The sequence below is a fragment of the Nothobranchius furzeri genome, chromosome 3, assembly GCF_043380555.1.
Source record: "Nothobranchius furzeri strain GRZ-AD chromosome 3, NfurGRZ-RIMD1, whole genome shotgun sequence".
NCBI classification, from domain to species: Eukaryota; Metazoa; Chordata; class Actinopteri; order Cyprinodontiformes; family Nothobranchiidae; genus Nothobranchius; species Nothobranchius furzeri.
The window spans coordinates 78,268,983-78,288,319 of NC_091743.1; the positions used below are offsets into that span (position 1 = coordinate 78,268,983).

Genomic DNA, 19,337 nt, shown 5'->3' on the forward strand with positions numbered 1-19,337 from the left:
CAGCTTTTTAAGATAAGTTAGCATCTTGGTCAGGCTTCCTCCCAGAGCCAACAGCAGTGGTTAGCCGGGCCGCGGACCCTCTACAAGTTTATTAATGTTATTATTAGTGTTCAGTTCCAGCTGGGAACTCTTTGTTTGTTTGTTAACTTATGTTGGATGTTTTCGTCTTAAACGAGCCACCATCTCTGTTTTATAAGATTTGGAGCTGAAGTCGAGTCTTCAGCCTTTCGGAGTGCCACATATTAAAGCCCCCATTTAAGTGTATCTGGGTTATTTAACCTTTTTATCAAACTTGCGCCTAACGTTTAGATTTAAATAATCCATCGTCCCGTCAGGAATTCAAGCTCATAATCTGGATTAACTGGTTCTGGTTTGAATGAAAACACCAGTTTGTGATGAGTCAGGGTCAGGTGGAGATTTTCCAGCTGCTGTTTTTACCCTCATGTAATTTATTTGATGACTGTAAAGCTTTACAGTTTATTTTAAGACTCCTGGAACAGAAAGAACAAGTTTCTGTTGCTGGATTATGTGTAAATCAGATGATTTCCCAACACGCATGCCCACTGCTGAAGGTTGAGTTGTCTCTCCCAACGTGTCTGGTTGCTGCATCTGTTTCCCAGGAAACTCTCCTTTCTGGGTATTGTTGTGAATCAGTCGAGCTCCACTGACCTCAGATACCTAGCTTGGGGTTTTATTCTGAGGTTCTTGCTGTGGAAGACCTAAATCAGGTTTTGAAGCTGCCTGGGGGCTCTGCTGAAGGAGCTTTCTGCTCGTCTGGCCGGAGCTGAACATGTAATTTTGTCTGCAGCATTTTACCATGGAAGCAGACCAGATGGGCGCTGGTAGCATATCTTTGACACCGCGTCATTCTGAAAATGATATATAGCTTAACCGTCACTGGGAAATGTTATCCTCATTTTCGTGTGATGTGAACAGAAATCCGTTCATCCTAACCACACTTGTGTCTTGCAGCTCTCCAGAGTTCTGCGTTTGCTCAAATATCCAGCTGAGGACTCTGAAAACCCTCCACAGGTAAACCTGAGTTACAGCAGTTTAAAGAAAAATGGGGTAATTTCCTTGATGATGTCTGGTTCTAACGGGTCTCTGGGTGTTTCATGCAGGCTGAACATGAAAATAGTGTCCTACACCAATCTCCTGCATTAGCTTCTGACAGAAACTCTAGGATTAGAAAAGCCTGACAGATCTGCGTCACACTGTCACTTAACATCCGTGCATGACAGACCTGCCAACCTGTACACATTTTGTGTAGCAAGCACGCAATTTGGCGTGTAATCCCGCTGGTACCACTCACCCCTCTAAACTACTACTAATCAGAGTGCTAATGCTGCTGATGGGCTTAATCGGTATCTGGGATATCTTTTCTATCCTTTCCTGTTTTCTAGAGGTCAGTCACCTTTTCTCGTAGATTCGGTGACAATCCCTCAGCTTTCCCTGTGACTCAGAAATGGAAACGTCAGTGCAGCTCTGGATGGGTTTGTCAGGAGCCCCCAAACTCACACACCTTTTCTAATCACACACTGATGCAAGTTACAGGTGAGGATGGTCACCTTTAGCAGCCATTCACACCCAGTGGTGTTCTTGTTTCAGGCCAAAGTCCACAGGCTCATTCCCGTACTTTATTTTGTTCTGGTGATTTGCAGTGAGTTCACCCTTTTTTTCCACAATAAAAATCCTCACGTGACCACTGGCCATGGGCGAAGAGGTTTTCGTGCTTCCATGCACAATCTTTGACAAGTGGCCAAAATATCCACCAGGGTGTGAAAATGTATCAGCACAAAAGCAGCGATGGTCTTGTTCCGATGCGCTGTAGCTGTCTATCGTTGACACCAGAGCAGTCGGCTCGTTGCCACCTCCACTCTGTAGACCTGTGTCTGAAGCTCATCCTGGTTTCCATGAAGAACACGGCTCCTCCGCGCTCTCATTGTTAATAAAATGTAGAGGAAACGGTATTGTTCTGAAATGTCAGAGTTTCATTAACCAGCTGGTTGCCACAGTAACGGCTGCCAGAAGCACCATGTGACCTGACGGCCATAAGGAACATAATGCTGCTGCTGAATGTAGATTTCAGACACGTTTGACTGAATTTCCCTTTGTTAGTCAGCCTGGGAACTCGTTCCCGTGGCAACACCACAGCTGTTTCCTGGTTGGCAGCAGTGGCCTTGAAGAGACGGGACTGGGTTAGGGTTGTCTCCTGTGTGGAGAAGGGTTAAAGTCATCGTGAGATCACATCTGCTGAACTGGAACCGCCAGTTCTGTAGACGCACCTCTGGCGGACCGTGAGACCCGTCCTAAAGCAGCTCGGTCATCTGTTCAGGCATTTGTGTGACCTTTTGACCCTGCACTGCTGGTTGGGTCATTTCTGCCTCCTGGTTTTTGTTCTTTAGCGGGGCTTTAGTCTAACCCAAAAAAAACCTCTTCTTCTGCCTCTTCTTTCTACAACCGCCTAACAGGAAATGGAAAAGAAATCAGAAGCTTTCCCCACAAACACATAATCAGTGACAGCTACTGCATGCCAAAGATTCTCCGTGCTTTAACGCCCAGTCCTGTGGGCTTTGGGTTAGGTGTGGTGTCCTCTGCGTCCCAGCTAAACGTACCCTAACGCGTCTGGTCTTCCACTGGAGACCCAAACAGACGGTTTCACGCAGGAAATGTATTTAAGGTGGTGGTTGTGGAGACATCCACAGCTCTGCTGATACTTGATGAATCTGTCCTGTTGTTCAGACAGCAGAGCAGGCCTTCAGTCAGATCCAGACCATCGTGGACTTCAGCTCCAACGTGATGTGCAGCCTGCTGGGGGACAAGTTCGTCCACAGTGGGGTAAGACACAGTGGATACTTATTTAGCTCCAGCTGGGAGGTGGAACATGTGTTCCACACAGAAATCACAGCATTTCAGATGTTTGGTGTCTGAATGAACATGTTTCTCCTCTGCAGGAAGTGGTGAAACTGCCGCTGGAGTTTGTGAGACAATTATCCATCAAGATTCAGCATCACAGACCAGGTGAGATGATGTTCACCCATTCATCTCAGAGCCTTCAGGAGGAACTTTTCCTTTTAGTAGAGATTCTACACAAAGATTTACAAGTGGTGTTGTTATGGTAAATGTATTTAATATAGTACCTTCTAGAGCCCTGGAACCCCCCAAGGCGCTTTACAACACAATCAGTCATTCACACCCTGGTGGTGATGAGCTACGGTGTAGCCACAGCTGCCCTGGGGCGCGCTGACAGAGGCACCACCGGTCCCTCCGACCACCACCAGCAGGCAAGGGGGTGACGTGTCTTGGCCAAGGACACGACAACAGCGAGGGACTGAGCAGGGCTCGAACTTGCAACCTTCTGGTTACAGGCGAGCCCTTAACTGTGTCACCGTCACCTGTTTTAGACGGTAGTGTAGTTGGTTAGGTCGTTAGTGGTTTCGTTCATTTGCATTTTCTCTGATTGATTATATAAACCTGGAAAATTACTGGCCGATTTTCCAGTCCCTCCTGGGTGAATACAAACAGGCTAAACATTTTACACATGAATGTCTGTTTTCAGCTGCCTTCAGCGGGCGGCGCTGGGCCGTAGCGCTGGGCCGTAGCGCTGGGCTGTCTGCATCTAGCCGACCCAGAGCCCCAATACACACTACCAACCAATCAAATTGCATATTCCCTCAGAACAGTTCTGCTTCCCAGTGTTTCCATCTGTTTTTGCTGCTAGGTTTACTGATTTTTCAGGCCCGAGTAAGGATTTATTTCTCCAAAGAAAGGCCAAAGCAGCGACGTCCAGTTCGAGAGTGTTGCTGTAAATGGAGGGAGAGTTTTTCTGACAGAGGAGCGGTGGAGAGCTGTTGTTACTCATGCCTTTGGTTTTAGTGGAGCCCTAACAAACATGGCAACATGTCACAGCTACCGACTCAGTATTTCATACTTGTTCTGTTGTCCGACAGCAGAAACCAAAAACGTGATGAATTCAGCTCCATCATCCATATATAATACTGTCTATGCACAGAGAGCAGAGCCCTGAGCTGTTAGATACACACCGGCTGCAGCCAAAGGTAATGTAAATAAACTGAATTCAACACGGATACGTTAATCATTAGAACGATGGCAGCCATACATGTATCATAGCAATGCTTAATACAAGCCAGTCTAAACAGAGATATTAGCCTAGTCATGTGATTTATTACACATAAAATATTTGGTGGAAAGGGAGATGATTAAATATTTAAGCAAATATGGAATAACCTACCAAACACTACCAGAACAGCGGCTTCCTTTTCATTTTTCAAGAAACTCCTGAAGACCCTGCTCTTCAGAGAGCATTTTCTAAACCAGCACCCTCCCTGCACCCGTCCCCCATCTCTACCGTCCACTCCTTGTTCCCTCCTCTCCATGACTGATGTCAAGTTGTTGTTGTAATTGTTGTTGTTAGCCTCAAGGGCAACATGCCGATTATCACTTGTAAGTCGCTTTGGACAAAAGCGTCTGCTAAATACATAAACATAAACAAAGTCAGTCAAAAACACACAACTCATTTATTCCAGGTGTGTAATGTGCCTTGGGTCAGGGTTAGAGTTTGGACTTTTAAACTGATATCAGTGCGTGAAACAGCAGTTCTGTTGTAGTTGTGTTGCAATTAGACGAAAGCAGGTGACATTGTAAAAGACAATCTTTGCACAGCTATAATATCTATATAACGGTATACGTACAGTATCATATCTTTGTCAAATTATATCACGATAGGATGGGCCATGTGATCTGACGATAAAAGATCGTTGAGGATTATAAAGTGATGACCACCTACCAAAGCTCGGAGACCGTCTATTTGGCTTCCATCTCCTGTGCCATTATTTCAGGACGCCTCTACCGGCACCAGTGGCTGTAGAATGAGCACGCATGTTTTCTCAGCCAAGTCACACTGTTTGCTAGTCTGCCTCTTGGCCCAACAGACACCCCGATGAACCAATCAAAGCAAGTTTAAGGCAGCGCTGTGGTTTGTTTAGCTGGGGCAGTGGCGGCGCCGGGGGGGTGCTAGAGGGTGCTATAGCTACCCCTGGATTAGTCATTGCTCCCCTATAGCACCCCCAAGTAAATATTAGATGTTTTTTTAGAATTTAATTTTAATTTAACGTGTGGATGTGATAATATTTAACATACAAAACAAAAATAATCAGTAAATTATCATATAGATAGTAAAAACTTAAACCAAAACAGGAAATTGATGTTAACCTTTGACCTCATTTTCCACCTGTGAACGAGTGAAAGGTAGAGCTAGTGGTAAAATGGATCGTTTGTTTGTTTTATTTTGCCCGAATTTCCACTTGTTCAGTCAGAAACGAATGAATCTTTGGAAGTGATCTCAGACCCACAAAAACCTACGGATCTGGATGAAAAGAATCATAAATCTTCGCTGCAGCGGTCGAGGGTTCATTGTTTCAGGTGTTGAGGTTTTGTGCACACATGTGTATCTGCTAGTGTTGACGGTGTTTTAGAGAACAATAGGTATGCATGACCACTTCCTTCATAGCACCCTCAATAAAAAAACTAGCTGCTTCATAGCACCTGCAGAAAAAATTTTCTGGAGCCGCCACTGAGCTGGGGTGCTCGGTAGAGCGGAGGAAAATAACCTAATCCATGCATTAAGGTACGGACATAAACGATGATGAGTCTTTGAATAGGCAGTTCTCTAACTTCCTTCTTTTTAATGATAAAAGACAGAGGTTGTAGTTTTTTGTCCAAGTACTTTGTCCAGGGTGGGTGCAGTGGACCTCGGTCAGCTCGCCCCATTCCTGAAACAGAGTGTGACTTCCCTGGCTGGATCACTCGCTCGCTAACCCGAACCCTGGGCGGTGTACTGGATGGGATCTTGTCTTGGACAGGCAGATCAGTTTGGTGACTAAATCTAGTTTTTATCCATTAAGAAGGATCACCAAAGTAAAGGCCTTGCTGTCAAAAAGGATGTAGAAACAGTAATTCCTGCTTTTATTACATCAAGGCTTCATTCCTTTAATTCTTTGTACCTTGGTGTTTCACAATCCCACCTCTTGCGTCTTCAGTTGGTGCAGAATGCTGCTGCACGGCTGCTCACCGGGACCAAAAAGATGGAGCATGTTACTCCTGTTCTGGCCTCCCTGCACTGGCTGCCTGTTCGTTTGAGAATCCAGTACAAGGTGCTTTCATGGGCTTTACATCTCTGCATGGCCTTGCTCCAGATGACCTCTCTGAGCTGCTGGTTAGGGGTCTTTGAGGTCAGCTGATGGGATGCTCCTGAAGTCCCAAAAACCAGACGCAAGCTCAGAGGTGACTGGGCTTCTCTATAGCGGCCCCTAGGCTCTGGGATGAGCTGCCTTTGAGCGTTAGGTCGGCCTCTTCTGTCAGGTTTTAAATCTCTTTTGAAAACCTGTTTGTATGATTTGGCTTTTAACTCAGCATGAGTCTTTTTAGAGTTTTATCAGCGTTTGTTCTTAAGCTTTAGTCTACTGTTTTTGATGTTTTACTTTCTGTAAAGCAATTAGATCGGTTTTATACCATTGTAAGGTGCTACACAAATAAAGCTGCCTTGCCACACCATACTCGATTATAGCAGCTAGCCGCTAGCATTAGCCACTAGCTTGTGCTATCTCTAAGCAGTAGTCACATGTATTCTCACATGTCTGCTTGATCAGGGAACCTCCAATGTTCTTCTCTAAACTTTGCATTTGGCTTTGTTTTTATTATTTGAGTATGTTGTGGGAAGTGCCTGCGGGACGTTTGTGGGACATTTGAGACATCTATTGCTAGCTCTCAACTGTGATTAGACAGACAGACGAATGTTGGAATTTTAAGATGTTTTTTTAGGATTCTGAAATCTTTCATCCTATTTTCGTCTGAACTGTTGAAATGAAAAAAATCGTGATATGATTATTTTTTTCATATCGCCCACCCCTACGATAGGAAAACATTATCGGTATATCGCCCACCCCTACGATAGGATAACCTTATTGGTATATCGCTCACCCCTATGATAGGATAACACTATCGGTATATCGCCCACCCCTACGATAGGATAACATTATCGGTATATTGCCCAGCCCCGTACTGTAGCAGCTGGAAATGTCCTGGAAAATAATTTCAACAAAACAGCGGAAATTCTGAGTAGGTTAGTTTTTCATTTGGCTGGTTGGTCAGTAAGCTCGGATTGAAGATTAGCTAGTTTTTAGTTAGTTGGTGATCTCTAACCCTCTCTGTTTCAGTCTGGCGCTGTGATAAGGTCATGGATATCTACAGCGGCTGTGCTCTCTGCCTGCCAAACCTGACATCTCCATTGCTGCATTCACCAACACGAACCCCTCCCCTCTGCATCGAGATCAAGGTATTGCCCTCCTAGTCCAGATGTTCCTGCTCAGAACTAATCCAAAGGGTTGAAATGAAGGCAGCTGGACTTCTTTGGTTTCTTGAAGACGTTTCTCTTCTCATCCGAGGAGCTTTGTCAATTCTGACTGGGTTATGGGAGAGTCAGGCTTAGAAGCCGTATTTATCTGTTGTTATTTAACGAGCAGATACTACTGTGAATACCCTCTTCCCTCCTGATGAGGCGTTGTGTAGATTAGATGCAGGAAGGTGTGACCTAGACTGAAACTGCTTACTAAAGCTGCATTATAGGTACTGGAACTAGGAACAGAGCCTGATCAGAATCAGGACAACATTCATGATCTAGAAGTCGTCATTGAAACAACAATATTATTATTAATAAGAACCATGAGAGTCAGAATCTGGTATCGGATCTCAGAACCACGGCTGGTGCAGCCTTTAACAACGTTTTTTTACTGTTTCAGAAGTTCTGACCCAGCCTTCAGAAAGTCTGTAGAACTGTTGACCCTGGGCTGGGTCAGGAGGCGTTTCTCATACAAACAAACCAAACAGCTGTCACTCGACTGTGTGTGTGTGTGTGTGTGTGTGTGTGTGTGTGTTTGTTTTCAGCCAAAATGTGGTTTTCTGCCAACCTCCAAACACATCAGCAAAGACATAAAGACCAAAGTGTGTCGGTACTGCATGCACCAGCACTACAAGGTAGGAGTGCCTCCAACATCAGAACATCACAGCTCTGAGCTGATGCTAAAGATACTTCCTGCTGTTCACTGATTGGCTGAGCTTTTCAGCTTTGTGACAGTTTGCTTTTGATGATGCTTCAACCACCAGTCATCAGCTGTTCAGTCTCTGTTCTGCTGGTCTTGTGTCCAGGTGTCCAACGGGAAGTGGAAGAGACATAGTCTGTACTGTCCTCTGGACCTGTTCTCAGGGTGAGGGTTCTGGTGCTGAAACATCATGGTTCTCTGCTGAAGAACCTTGTCTGAGAAGATGTTTGTTTGCTTACAGAAACAGACAGAGGATGCACTTCGCCATCAGACATTTGATAGAAGAACCTCAAAACAACTTCAAGGTTTTTAAGGTGAGAATAAAAATCTCTTTAAAAGGTTCATGTTTCTAAATGAAGCCTTAAGTCCTAAAGGAGCCAGATCATGCTGATTTAAACCTTTGGAGAGCAAAGGTAGGCAGGCATATATGAAAATATTACCAATGGCACTATTGAGATGTCATAATTGTTATTTTTAAACACAGTGTTCAAAGATTGCACTTAATTCAAAATGCTGCTGCTCTAAACGGTGCAAAAAAATTTGATCACATCACTCCTGATCTAGAGGCGCTAGAAAAAATAATTAGTAGGGTTGCAAGGATGAACCGGTTTGACTATTAACCACGGTAAAGACGTCCCCACCACCACAGACAAAAACAAACATTAGTGGGCCAAAGTGAACGAACGCACAGCAGAACCAGCATCAACAACCACCGGGACCGCTCCTTTCCCACCTAGGAAGTGCTTCAAGTCTAGACTCCCAAAACTGCTAAAAGACAAATTCAGAACGATGATCGTCCATCTGCAGAGCTGGCAAAAAGACATTACGTCACTCCCAACTAGTTCTCATCTCTGAGATCACACAGATCATCTCCACCTGAGTCAGATCACGTTAGTGATTAATATTAGAACGACGTTCAGATTGTGTTTTACGTTTCCCCTGTATCTGTCTACAAGAAGCCCGTACAGCAAGCCATTTTAATATTTAATCAACACCACCTGTGTAATTCATGTTCTATGACTTGTCTAAATAACATTCTTACTGATGAAATGTGAGAAGACACGAACAAGTAGATATTACATATAAGTAATCAGTAATATTCATAATAACTGCACCAGTAGGAATTCAGCATCTTAGTTTATGAAGGAGTCTCCGTCCTTCAGAGCCAACAGGACCAGCTGTCAGTTAAACCTAATTAAAGGAGTGGTTCACCAAAAACACATTCTGACTGAACATGAGAATAGTCTCCTACACCTATCTCCTGCAGTAGCTTCTGGTAGTAAACAGACGGTGAAACTCTAGGATTAGAAAATCTTGACAGATCTACGTCACACTGTCGCTTAACTTTCATGGACTCACTCATCTGGACTCACGATGGGGAAGGCTGTTGTTGGGGACAGCAGCAGCTCAGGAGGTAGAGCATGTTGTCTAGTAATCAGAAGGTTGATGGTTCGATCCTGGCTCTGATCAAAGAAAGCTGCCGTTGAGCCAGACACCTAACCCACCATGCCTGCTGCTGGTGTTCAGAGAACGGTGGTACCTGTATACAGCAGACTCGCCTGTCAGAGCGCCCCAGGGCAGCTGTGGCTACATCGTAGTTCCATCACCAACAGTGTGTGAATGGGTGAATGACTGATTGTATTGCAAATTGCCTTGGGGGGTTGTAGAGCCCTAAGAAGGTGCTACAAATAGAGACCATTTCCCGTTTAACCATTTGTTGGTTTAGCGTCCAGGAAACCACAGAGAATGTCTCTGCTAGTAGAAGCTAACCGTTAGCATGAGCAACTCCACCACACAGCAGAACTCCTCCAGGCTTGTGCTATTTGTGGAGATAAAAGATCAACGTTGCATTGGTTCCTACTAGAGACTACTACAAATGTACTGAATAGAGATGTCCCACACCTTTAAATCGGGTCTTTTATCCCAGGTCTAGTCTGGAGCCTGGTCTTAACAGCAGGGCATACGAGTCATCACACAAGTCAGAACCTTCTGGTTGAGATTCTTTTCATTGGACTCGTTGACGGGGTTAGACCTGGTGTTTCTGATCAGCATGATGGGTGTTTGTGTTGAAGACGCCCTAAACAGATGTTTGGACGGGTCAAACCAGAATCAGAACCACTGGTTTAACACTGAGTCTATGTTCTGGTCCAGCAGAACCTACTCCAGCAGGTGTGTGTGTGTCTCTCTCTCTCAGGGCGGGCAGTGTGTGTACAGCAGTAAGGAGGTTAGTGACGAGTCTCCGGACACCAACGCTCTGCTGCACCACCTCAGGCCGTACTTCCTCAGCACAAACAATCGAGTCAGCAGTCACATGACCAGCAAATCCATCCTGAATGACTTCATCCAGGTAAGCCAGCTCCCAAACCCTGCTCAGGTGAGCTGAGGAGGACCATGCTGAGTAAAGCACCTCTTTGTGTTGGAAGGTTCTGGTGAACGCCCTGCTGAGTGGAGGAGGAGATGGAGATGAAGGACAGGTGACTGACAGACAGGGAGAGAGGCGGGGCTTCTGCCAGGCCAGTCATTTCAACAGGGAGCGTATCCGTCACGGTTAGAATCCATTAGAACTCAGTCTGGTCAGGTTACAGCCGGTGGAATCATCTCCGGTCAGACTTCTCCTCACATCTGGAGCTGATGTTTGTGTGCAGGATCCCAGGGCTTACCCAGCGACAGCGTCCTGTTCAGGATCCTTCAGACTCAGATGTTGGACAGTTTGGACATCGAAGGACTTTATCCTCTGTATCGCCAACTGGAGCAGCACCTGCAGGACTTCCCTAAAGAGAGGTAGAACTCAGACCACAAGAACCAGGCCCGACCTGTTCTGCTCTCTGATGGCTCTTCTGTCTGTCAGAACTCGTCTCCAGATAGACGGGCCGTACAACGAGACCTTCCTGGAGAAAGTACAGAAATGGACGATGGAGGACAACGGCTCCGTGGAGTTTGCTGCAGCAAAGGTCAGAAGGTTCTTAGATGACCCAGAAACATTCAGTACCTCATCAGCTTCAGGGGTCAGGATCTGTTAGAACTTGAGTCACACGATTCACAGCATCACAAATATGAAACCTGAATCCAGTCCAGGTCTCTGGGTTCCAGCAGAAGAACAAACCAAAGGGTAGCTGGTCCCTGGAGATGTGGTTTGTGTCAGTCACACTGGGTGATGGTTCTGGGTACCCTGTCCCTAGGGTTGGGCATCGGTTCAATTCAACAATTCCAGTTCCTCGTTTTGATTCCGGTTGTTATCGATTTCTGATTCTTTCTAGAGGCAGGATCCAATAAGCCCCAGGTCTGACTTGAACATGAACATCACGTTTGTGACCGACACACGGCGGCAGATCACTTTTTCCTTCCACGGAGATCAGCCGCAGATTGATCTTCCCATCGGCGGACCGGGAATCAAAACTAGGAATGGAAAAATTTGAACGGTTCAAACTGGCAGTTAGTCCCAGTTCCAGTCGATGCTCAACCCTACAGGGTTGGCCTAGCCACACCTGTCTTACCTGAGTGAGTGATGGTGGTGCTGAGGGAACCAGGTGTGCTGAAGCAGAGGACAGTGGATCCAGACTGAGGGATGAAGACCTGAACTGTGTTGCACTCTGCCTACAGGTCCATCAGTACCGGTTCGCCATGACTGCCAAGGACTGCTCCCTCATGGTCACTCTGGTGTCCAGCGAGGAGGAAGAGGAAGACGATGAAGAGTAGGTTTTAGTCTGCATGGTTTTGTGCTACTGCATTAGTCCAGCAGGTGGAGACATCACCTGACGTCCTCTCTCACCCCCTCTCCAGTCTCCCCCCTCAGAGGCATGTCTGCAGACCTCATCCTTTCTCCTCCTCCGTCTCCATCTTGGATTTGGACCCGAAGCCGTTTGACAGCATCTCCAGGCAGCTGCGTCTGGACCAGAAGATCGTGTCATGCTACCTAAAGACCAGTGGTGCCTTGCCCAAGGGTGGTCTGCCGCTGCTCTCTAACAGGATCACAGCGACGGAGAGGGACGACTGCAGGCTGCTGTTCCACCCGGTGTGAACGTCAGACTGCTGCTTCCTCTGAATCCAGATGTTTGTTCCTCACTCCAGAGGTCACGTTGCCACGGTGACCAGATCAGGAAGCGAGGCCCAGTTCTCTCGTGTTTTAGGTTGTTTGGACCTCAGGTGGTCATAGAAGGATCTGGGCTTTAGGTGTGTGTGTAGGGGGGTCTCCTTCTACCCAGAATGCTTTGTGTTTATTGATGTCAAAGGTCAGAAGTCAAAGAGCTGTCAAAAGGTCACGTGCTGGGGGGACTCAGGATTCAGATCAGCTGTCTGACCTTCTGTAACAAAACATGTTTTTGATCTTTGCACTGTCACTGACCCTGATCCGGACCAGAATCCAGCTTTCTCCAGGCTTGAAGGAAGGTTCTGGGCTTTTGCACAATGTTATATTGGTTTAGTGGAGTCAAAAGTCAGAGCAGATCAACGGAAGGTTCTGGTCTGGTGCTGCTCTCCAGATGCCATAAGTGACTTCCTGTTGTTTGTGACCAGAAATCAACCCACCGTGACCCAGCTCACAAAGGTGTCGTTCAGTGGTCACACTTGGTTCCTGTTGGCGCTGTCCAACCCATGTGACCGCTGTCAGCCAATCAGATCAGCAGCGGAGTTTGTGTGGACGGTGGCGACCGGAACCAACCGCTAACCGCTTTGTTCATGGGAGTTCTGATCACGTTGGACAGCTGATGTCTTGGTTCTGATCCAAACGGCTTTTTATGACACTAAATTACAACAGCAAGGTGTTTCTTCATAAGATTTATGTTACTAAAGTTTGTGTTTAGTTGGTTTTATCACAGCGAGCTGCAGCCTGATTGGTCGGTTCCAGAAGGAAAACTATTAAGGAAAGAAAAGAGACGCTGCTGCTGTTCAGCGTTTTGTATTTAAATTATTTATTTTTGTAGATTTTGCTGTTCCTGCATCAGCCACGCTCTCAGAATAAAGATTTGTACCAGACCAACATGGCTCTGCCTCCTTTCTGCTCTAACTGCTGGGTTCAGCATCTGGTAGAAGACCCACGCCCCGGATGACGGACTCGATGGTGGCCTCAGGTCCCAGGGTCCTCAGCAGGCTCTGAAAGGCCTCAGCAGCACCACCTGCTGGCTGCGAGTAGAACTGCAGAGCTGCAGGAAGAGACATCACATCTGGATCAACATCTGAGCTGCTCCAGCAGAACCAGCATCAGATTACAGGAAAAAACAGCTGCAAGTTAAGTTCATCATAACTGATTGATAATTGTGGAAGACTGCTTTCTAAATGAGGCTCTGAGCAGAACCTGCAGACAAAACTCAGGGCTGCAGGAACTTCCCGATAATGACATCCAGCTGTTTTGCTGGTAGTTTTGGTTCTGCGCCTATCAGCTTGTCCTCCTGTCCAACACAAACTCCTCACCTTGTTCTGGGATCTTTGGCAGCAGGCGGATCTTCAGAATGACGGCTCCCTCCGTGGAAACTTCAAATGACCAGTAAACAAAGAAAACACAGCTACAAACAAAAACAAAAACAATTTCAGACACAATCAGCAGAGTTTGTGTTCCACCAGGATGAGTTTTTACCCAGAAAGCTCGGGGTGACTCAGGCGCATGACCTCTGACCTGCAGCCTCCAGGAAGAGATACAACCGATGGAAACTTTTCCTGCAGAAACAAACAGATCATTTCATATATTTATTAGACTTAATTACAGAATAAATAAGAAGGAAATCGGATCAAGTTTAGATAATAAAGCAAGGGTCTAACTAATCCAAACCCGAAGCAGTGAGTTTCCGGTTGGGGAAACATCAACAGAAACGGATCAGGCAGAACTCAGGCACCAACAGACGAGGACGTCACGGGCGTGAAGCTCGTTACATGATGCAAAAACCAATAACTTGGCAGGAAGCTGCTGGTAGGATTAGATCCTCCAGGTGGCACCAGAATCACACTAAGCATCATCGTGACTTTACTTATGGAGCACATTTAACATCCAGCATGAGCGCTGACCTAAGTTTTTCCCTGCAGGTGGAGAAAAGTAAAAACAATAACACAAAAATGATGCAATAAAAACACAGAAATAACATTAAAAGAAATCCATAGAAGTATTCTTTAAACAAGATTTAAAATCCTCCAGAGAAGGAGCCTGCCTTACACCATCAGGCAGGTTCTGGAAGAGTCCATGTTCTGTTTCAGAACACACGCCCTCAGGCAGAAGTGAGGGAGTGTGTCCAGGTGACTCAACCAGGATTCATGAGATGTTCACATCTGTTTTCCTGGAATCAGAACCAGATCTAACCACAACTGGGTTCTGTTTTTGAAGAAAGACACCCTGACCCAGTCCAGCTGACCTCCAGGTCCAGTTCTGGTACCAGAACTCAATCATTCAGGCAGAAAAATGCTTGGGGGATGAACCAGAGATTAAACGGGATCTCCTGGATGGATAAAGCTTCTGCCTCACAGATGTGGTCCGGTTTCCGTACACCTTCCACATCATCATCATCATCATCATCCTCATCCTCCTTTATTTATAAAGCACGTTTAAACAGCGACTACGCCAACCAAAGTGCTGTACAAGACGATAGGACACCAAACTAGAAGACAGAAGCATAAAATAAATAAAACACTTAAAAACTAAAGTAACAGATCAGCAAACTAGAAAACTGCGGCGTCATTAGATAAAAATAAGTTAAAAAAAACCTAAAATAACAGACAAACTTAAGGGTTAAACAATCTCAGCTGGGTTAGCCAGGGAATAAAAATATGTCTTCAGACGTAAAAGTCGGAAGGAAGGGGGCAAGTCGGCCCGTCAGGGGGAGTTGGTTCCAAAGCTTAGGCGCACAAACTGAAAAAGCCCGTTCGCCACGTGCCCTATAGCGAGCTGGAGGGACGAGCAGAAGGTGCTGGTCAGAGGACCTCAAGGTTCGCACCGGAACATAGGGGCTTAAAAGCTGCGCCAAATAAAAGGGTGCCATTTCATGCAAAGATTTATACACCAGCAGTAGAATTTTAAACTTAATCCGAAACTGAACAGGAAGCCGGTGCAAATTTGCCAAAACAGGTGAGATGTGTTGCCATCGGTCTGTGTTTGTTAGAAACCTCACTGCAGCATTCTGTACCAATTGTTTATGTTTATGTATTTAGCAGACGCGTTTGTCCAAAGCGACTTACAAGTGATAATCGGCATGTTGCCCTTGAGGCTAACAACAACAATAACAACAACAACTTGGCATCAGTCATGGAGAGGAGGGAACAAGGAGTGGACGGTAGAGAGGGGGGACGGGTGCAGGGAGGGTGCTAGTTTAGAAGATGCTCTCTGAAGAGCAGGGTCTTCAGAAGTTTCTTGAAAATTGAAAAGGAAGCCGCAGTTCTGGTAGTGCTTGGAAGGTCATTCCACATTTGTGGAACGATGCATGAGAAGAGTCTGGATTGTCCTGAGCGTGGTGTAGGCACTGCTAGCCGACAATCCTGTGATGACCGGAGCGGCCGGGCCGAGACGTAAGCCTTTGCAAGAGGATTCAGGTAGATGGGAACCGTACCATCTCGGACTTTGTATGCTAGTGTTAGCAATTTGAATTTGATGCGTGCTGCTAGCGGTAGCCAGTGGAGCTCAATGAACAGAGGGGTGACGTGTGCTCTTTTGGGCTGATTGAAGACCAGACGCGCCGCTGCATTCTGGACCATTTGAAGAGGTCTCACAGTACAGCCTGGAAGACCAGTTAGAAGGGCATTGCAGTAATCGAGGCGGGAGATGACAGTAGATTGTACCAGGAGCTGGGTGGCTTGTTGTGTTAGGTATGGTCTGATCTTTCATATGTTATACAACGCAAAGCGGCATGAACGAGCAACAGAGGTAGCATGATCTTAAAGGTCAGGTGTTCATCAATCACAACACCCAGATTTCGAAAAAGCTACTTAATTACAGTAAAGTGAGTAAATGTAATTTGTTACTTTCCACCTCTGCAGGCCACCCGGAGAAGCTGGAAGGAGGTTGGAGGTTTAACCTTTCTCCACCACCGCTCACATCTCCTACATTCCCACATGGCAGCACGGGTATGACCGTTGAGCCAAGGGTCAGAGTGACAGCGGGCAGTGTCGGGATCTTAGAGGACCGCCGGGAGCAACGCATACAAAAGGGTATTGTAGCCTGCACACTGGCGTCTGATGGTTTTTATAAACAAATCTCCAGTCTACCCAACAAACAGCCAAATTTATTTTACAACCCAGTCTTCACAAATTCTCTCAGATACTTAAGAAAGGTTTTGCTAAAACATCTAGCTTCCTTTCCATCATTTCACACCTCACATTGAATCACTTCATATCCATCTTTTCATTCATATCTTGTCATGTATAATCATTAGTTTAGGGAAAAGAAGTCAATTCATTTTTTATAAACTGGATTCAATTCAATTTAAGTTTATTTCTAAAGTGCCCAATCACGACACGAGTCGTCTCAAGGACCTTCACACAGTAAACATTCCAAAACTGGTCAGGTCATTAAGCCAATCAGTAAAAAGTTTCCTATATAAGGAACCCAGCAGGTTGCATCGGGTCACTGACTAGTGTCAGAGTCTTTACAGCAATCCTCATACTACGCAAGCATGTAGCGACAGTGGAGAGGAAAACTCCCTTTTAACAGGAAGAAACCTCCAGAGGATCCTGGCTCAGTATAGAGCTCTGGACGTCACGTGACTCTCAGAGAGTAGACGCCATGTTGGCAGGCAACAAAGGTAAACAAAATGAACGGGATCGGCTTGGATTTTACTCCGTTGGAGTTTACTTCACACTTTAAAACCGAATAAATCATTTTATATAGTCAGAAAGTAAATAGATTAAACATCTCCGGCCCTTTCCATGCTGCTGGGATACTTTTTAAAAACGCCAGAAGCTATCGGAGTGGACCTGGTCAGGGAACGCCTTGGGATTTCCCCAGAGCAGCTGGCCCAAGTGGCTGGGGAGAGGGAAGTTCCTCTCGACTTAGGCAACTGTCCCCGTGACCCGACTCCGGATAAGCAGATGAAAATGGATGGATGGATGGACAAATACATGTAAGAAGTTTAAATAGAGTGCTGTGCTGTTTGAATGTATAAACTGAACGCCAAGAGAAATCACTAGTTTGATTTTTTTTCCGCGAATAAAATAAATATGTCAGGCAGGAGCGTCTCAGGATCTGTCTGAGATCTGTCTCGGTGAGACAGATAATAGCAATCCAAAGAGCTTTTTATGTGTGATCTGACAATTGATCAACCATTGCTTAAAATGAAATACAGCTTAGCCGGTTGATTGCTGTGATCATAAAACACGGAAACGACAGCACGCAGAAATCACGAGGCTCACGTTTTACGTGATGTTTACTTGTTGCTATGAGTAATAAGACAGAAAAAGCCACGCCGAAATAAGTTTAGGAAGCCCACTAAGAATCGTAATAAAAGCATTTAAAATAAATACCACACACAGTTGATATGAAGTGGTCGCTGCATAAGCGAAAACCTTTACTCTCGGGATCCCACAGCTTCATTTTAGCCCGGTCACTAGCGAGTTTGACTGCAATGATCAAATGTTTGCAGTGTTCCGGATCTTGGGGAATCCTGTAGAAGGCTAATCTCTTATATCAGCCGCTTCTGTTCTGGCATCCTGGGGCACAACAGAAATCTACCATATTTCCCGTTTGATTGAGTTTTCTGACAATAACAAATAGTCCAGCTGCGGACTTCTGCCTGCCAATATGGCGCCGATTTGAACTGTTGCATGCCGGGAGAAGTGACGTCAACTCCCGGAGCTCTATAAGCACCTATCCACCATGACTCACTGGGGATGGAGAAGACAGAGCACACACACATGCATGCATGCACGCACGCGCACGCACGCACGCACACACACACACACACACACACACACACACACACACACACACACACACACACACACACACACACACACACACACACACAAGTAGTGTTTCTATGGCTTCATTGTGGTTTCTTAGTAAATATTCTATTTGGTGAGAGATAAACTTTATTGTATTTATTCTAGTGAATCTATAGTTAAACGGGTAAACTAGTAGTAGCACATTCAATGTCAAAGAGAGTAAAATGTTATTATCAGGAGAGGGAGAATGTTTAAGTGGTTAGCAGCAGTGTGCTCGCCGATGGCCCCCTCCATGAGGCTACCACAGCTCGGAATGCCGGCTGTTTCTACCTGCAGCCCGGTCCATCTCTTGACTGATCGTGACTTCTGTGTGCTGCGGCGGGCTGACGGCTGGTTCTTATGGCAAGCCAGAACCGCCAAAATAGGCTACTTCTCCCCGCAGCTCGGCGCATCTCTGTCAGATCGCGGCTTCTGTGTGCTGCTGACGTGGAGCTCTGGGATGGAAACCTTTCCACAGGTCTCGGAGACCTCTGTGTTCCACCCGGTTTTACCCAGTGGTCAGCCCGGCGTATCTCTGACTCAGAAGCTCTGGTGTTGTGCACAGTTAACCCCGGTTGTAGCTAGGTTGCTACCCCCGTTAGCTTAGCTCCCACCTCCGCATTAGCTTTGGGTTAGCTTCAGGTTAGCTTGTAGCTAGTTCAACCGGGTGTCGTCAGTTGATCCCAGCCTTACAGCCCCACCCTCAGCTCCTCCTCTCTTCCCTTTTGTGGAATTGTCTGGGCTTGACGGAACCTGTGACACGGTCAAAATGGCGGTGGTGGCCACCTCCCATTTGGCCTCAAAAAAGTGATATGGAGCCTATGGAAACCCATTGTCCATATATTAATGTCGATGGCTAGAACCAGTAATTAATTATAATAATGGGCATAGAGCACTGTCGGTGATGCTAGGCTACTACGTAGCCCTGGGGGCAGTCTCACAGAGGCAAGGATGCCATCAGCCCCTCTGACCACCACCAACAGAGGCAGGTGTCAACAGTAGAATACCCTGGAGGGAGCTCAGATCAGTCCCACAACCCACTCTACCTCCCGAACAACTGCTGCCCTCGTAGGTCACGTTATTTTACAGATTTACTTTCAAATGTTTCTTCACCAATCTGTTGTTCCAGTGATCATTATTAGTGGCAACCCGTTCGGCTTTGACCGATCCCACAGGTTAGAGATCAGAACCGTGAAGTTGTTTGACGTTTCAGGATCTCTTTTCTTCCAGAACTTTAGCATCACACGACCTTTGACCTACAGACAAACTCTTTTCTGGGCTCCATTTGTAAAGCATCGGCTCAGATTGCCTGCAGCATGTTGGCAGCGT

At 46.1% G+C, this 19,337-nt stretch overlaps 2 protein-coding genes across 7 annotated transcripts in view; one reads left to right on the forward strand and one right to left on the reverse strand.

Annotated features, from left to right (window-relative positions):
• Positions 1-12,534, forward strand: part of ippk (inositol 1,3,4,5,6-pentakisphosphate 2-kinase) — a 28,167-nt gene extending 15,633 nt beyond the window's left edge. For both annotated transcript variants that reach the window (XM_015958284.3, XM_015958283.3), the window contains exons 2-14: positions 973-1,032; positions 2,743-2,838; positions 2,955-3,021; positions 7,236-7,354; positions 7,963-8,052; positions 8,224-8,282; positions 8,359-8,431; positions 10,312-10,464; positions 10,541-10,664; positions 10,763-10,898; positions 10,966-11,068; positions 11,718-11,809; positions 11,898-12,534. In XM_015958284.3, coding sequence (XP_015813770.1) covers positions 973-1,032; positions 2,743-2,838; positions 2,955-3,021; positions 7,236-7,354; positions 7,963-8,052; positions 8,224-8,282; positions 8,359-8,431; positions 10,312-10,464; positions 10,541-10,664; positions 10,763-10,898; positions 10,966-11,068; positions 11,718-11,809; positions 11,898-12,135 — 1,410 coding nt within the window. In that variant the 3' untranslated portion in view covers positions 12,136-12,534. The remainder of the gene's footprint in view (positions 1-972; positions 1,033-2,742; positions 2,839-2,954; positions 3,022-7,235; positions 7,355-7,962; positions 8,053-8,223; positions 8,283-8,358; positions 8,432-10,311; positions 10,465-10,540; positions 10,665-10,762; positions 10,899-10,965; positions 11,069-11,717; positions 11,810-11,897) is intronic.
• Positions 12,535-13,000: 466 nt separating this feature from the next.
• cenpp (centromere protein P) overlaps positions 13,001-19,337 on the reverse strand; it is a 125,940-nt gene continuing 119,603 nt past the window's right edge. For 4 of the 5 annotated variants that reach the window (XM_015958288.3, XM_054733321.2, XM_015958290.3 and 1 more), the window contains exons 7-9: positions 13,687-13,766; positions 13,524-13,615; positions 13,001-13,255 (exon numbers count right to left, since the gene is read on the reverse strand). In XM_015958288.3, coding sequence (XP_015813774.3) covers positions 13,116-13,255; positions 13,524-13,615; positions 13,687-13,766 — 312 coding nt within the window. In that variant the 3' untranslated portion in view covers positions 13,001-13,115. The remainder of the gene's footprint in view (positions 13,256-13,523; positions 13,616-13,686; positions 13,767-19,337) is intronic. The other variant, XM_070549565.1, reaches the window with a different exon arrangement.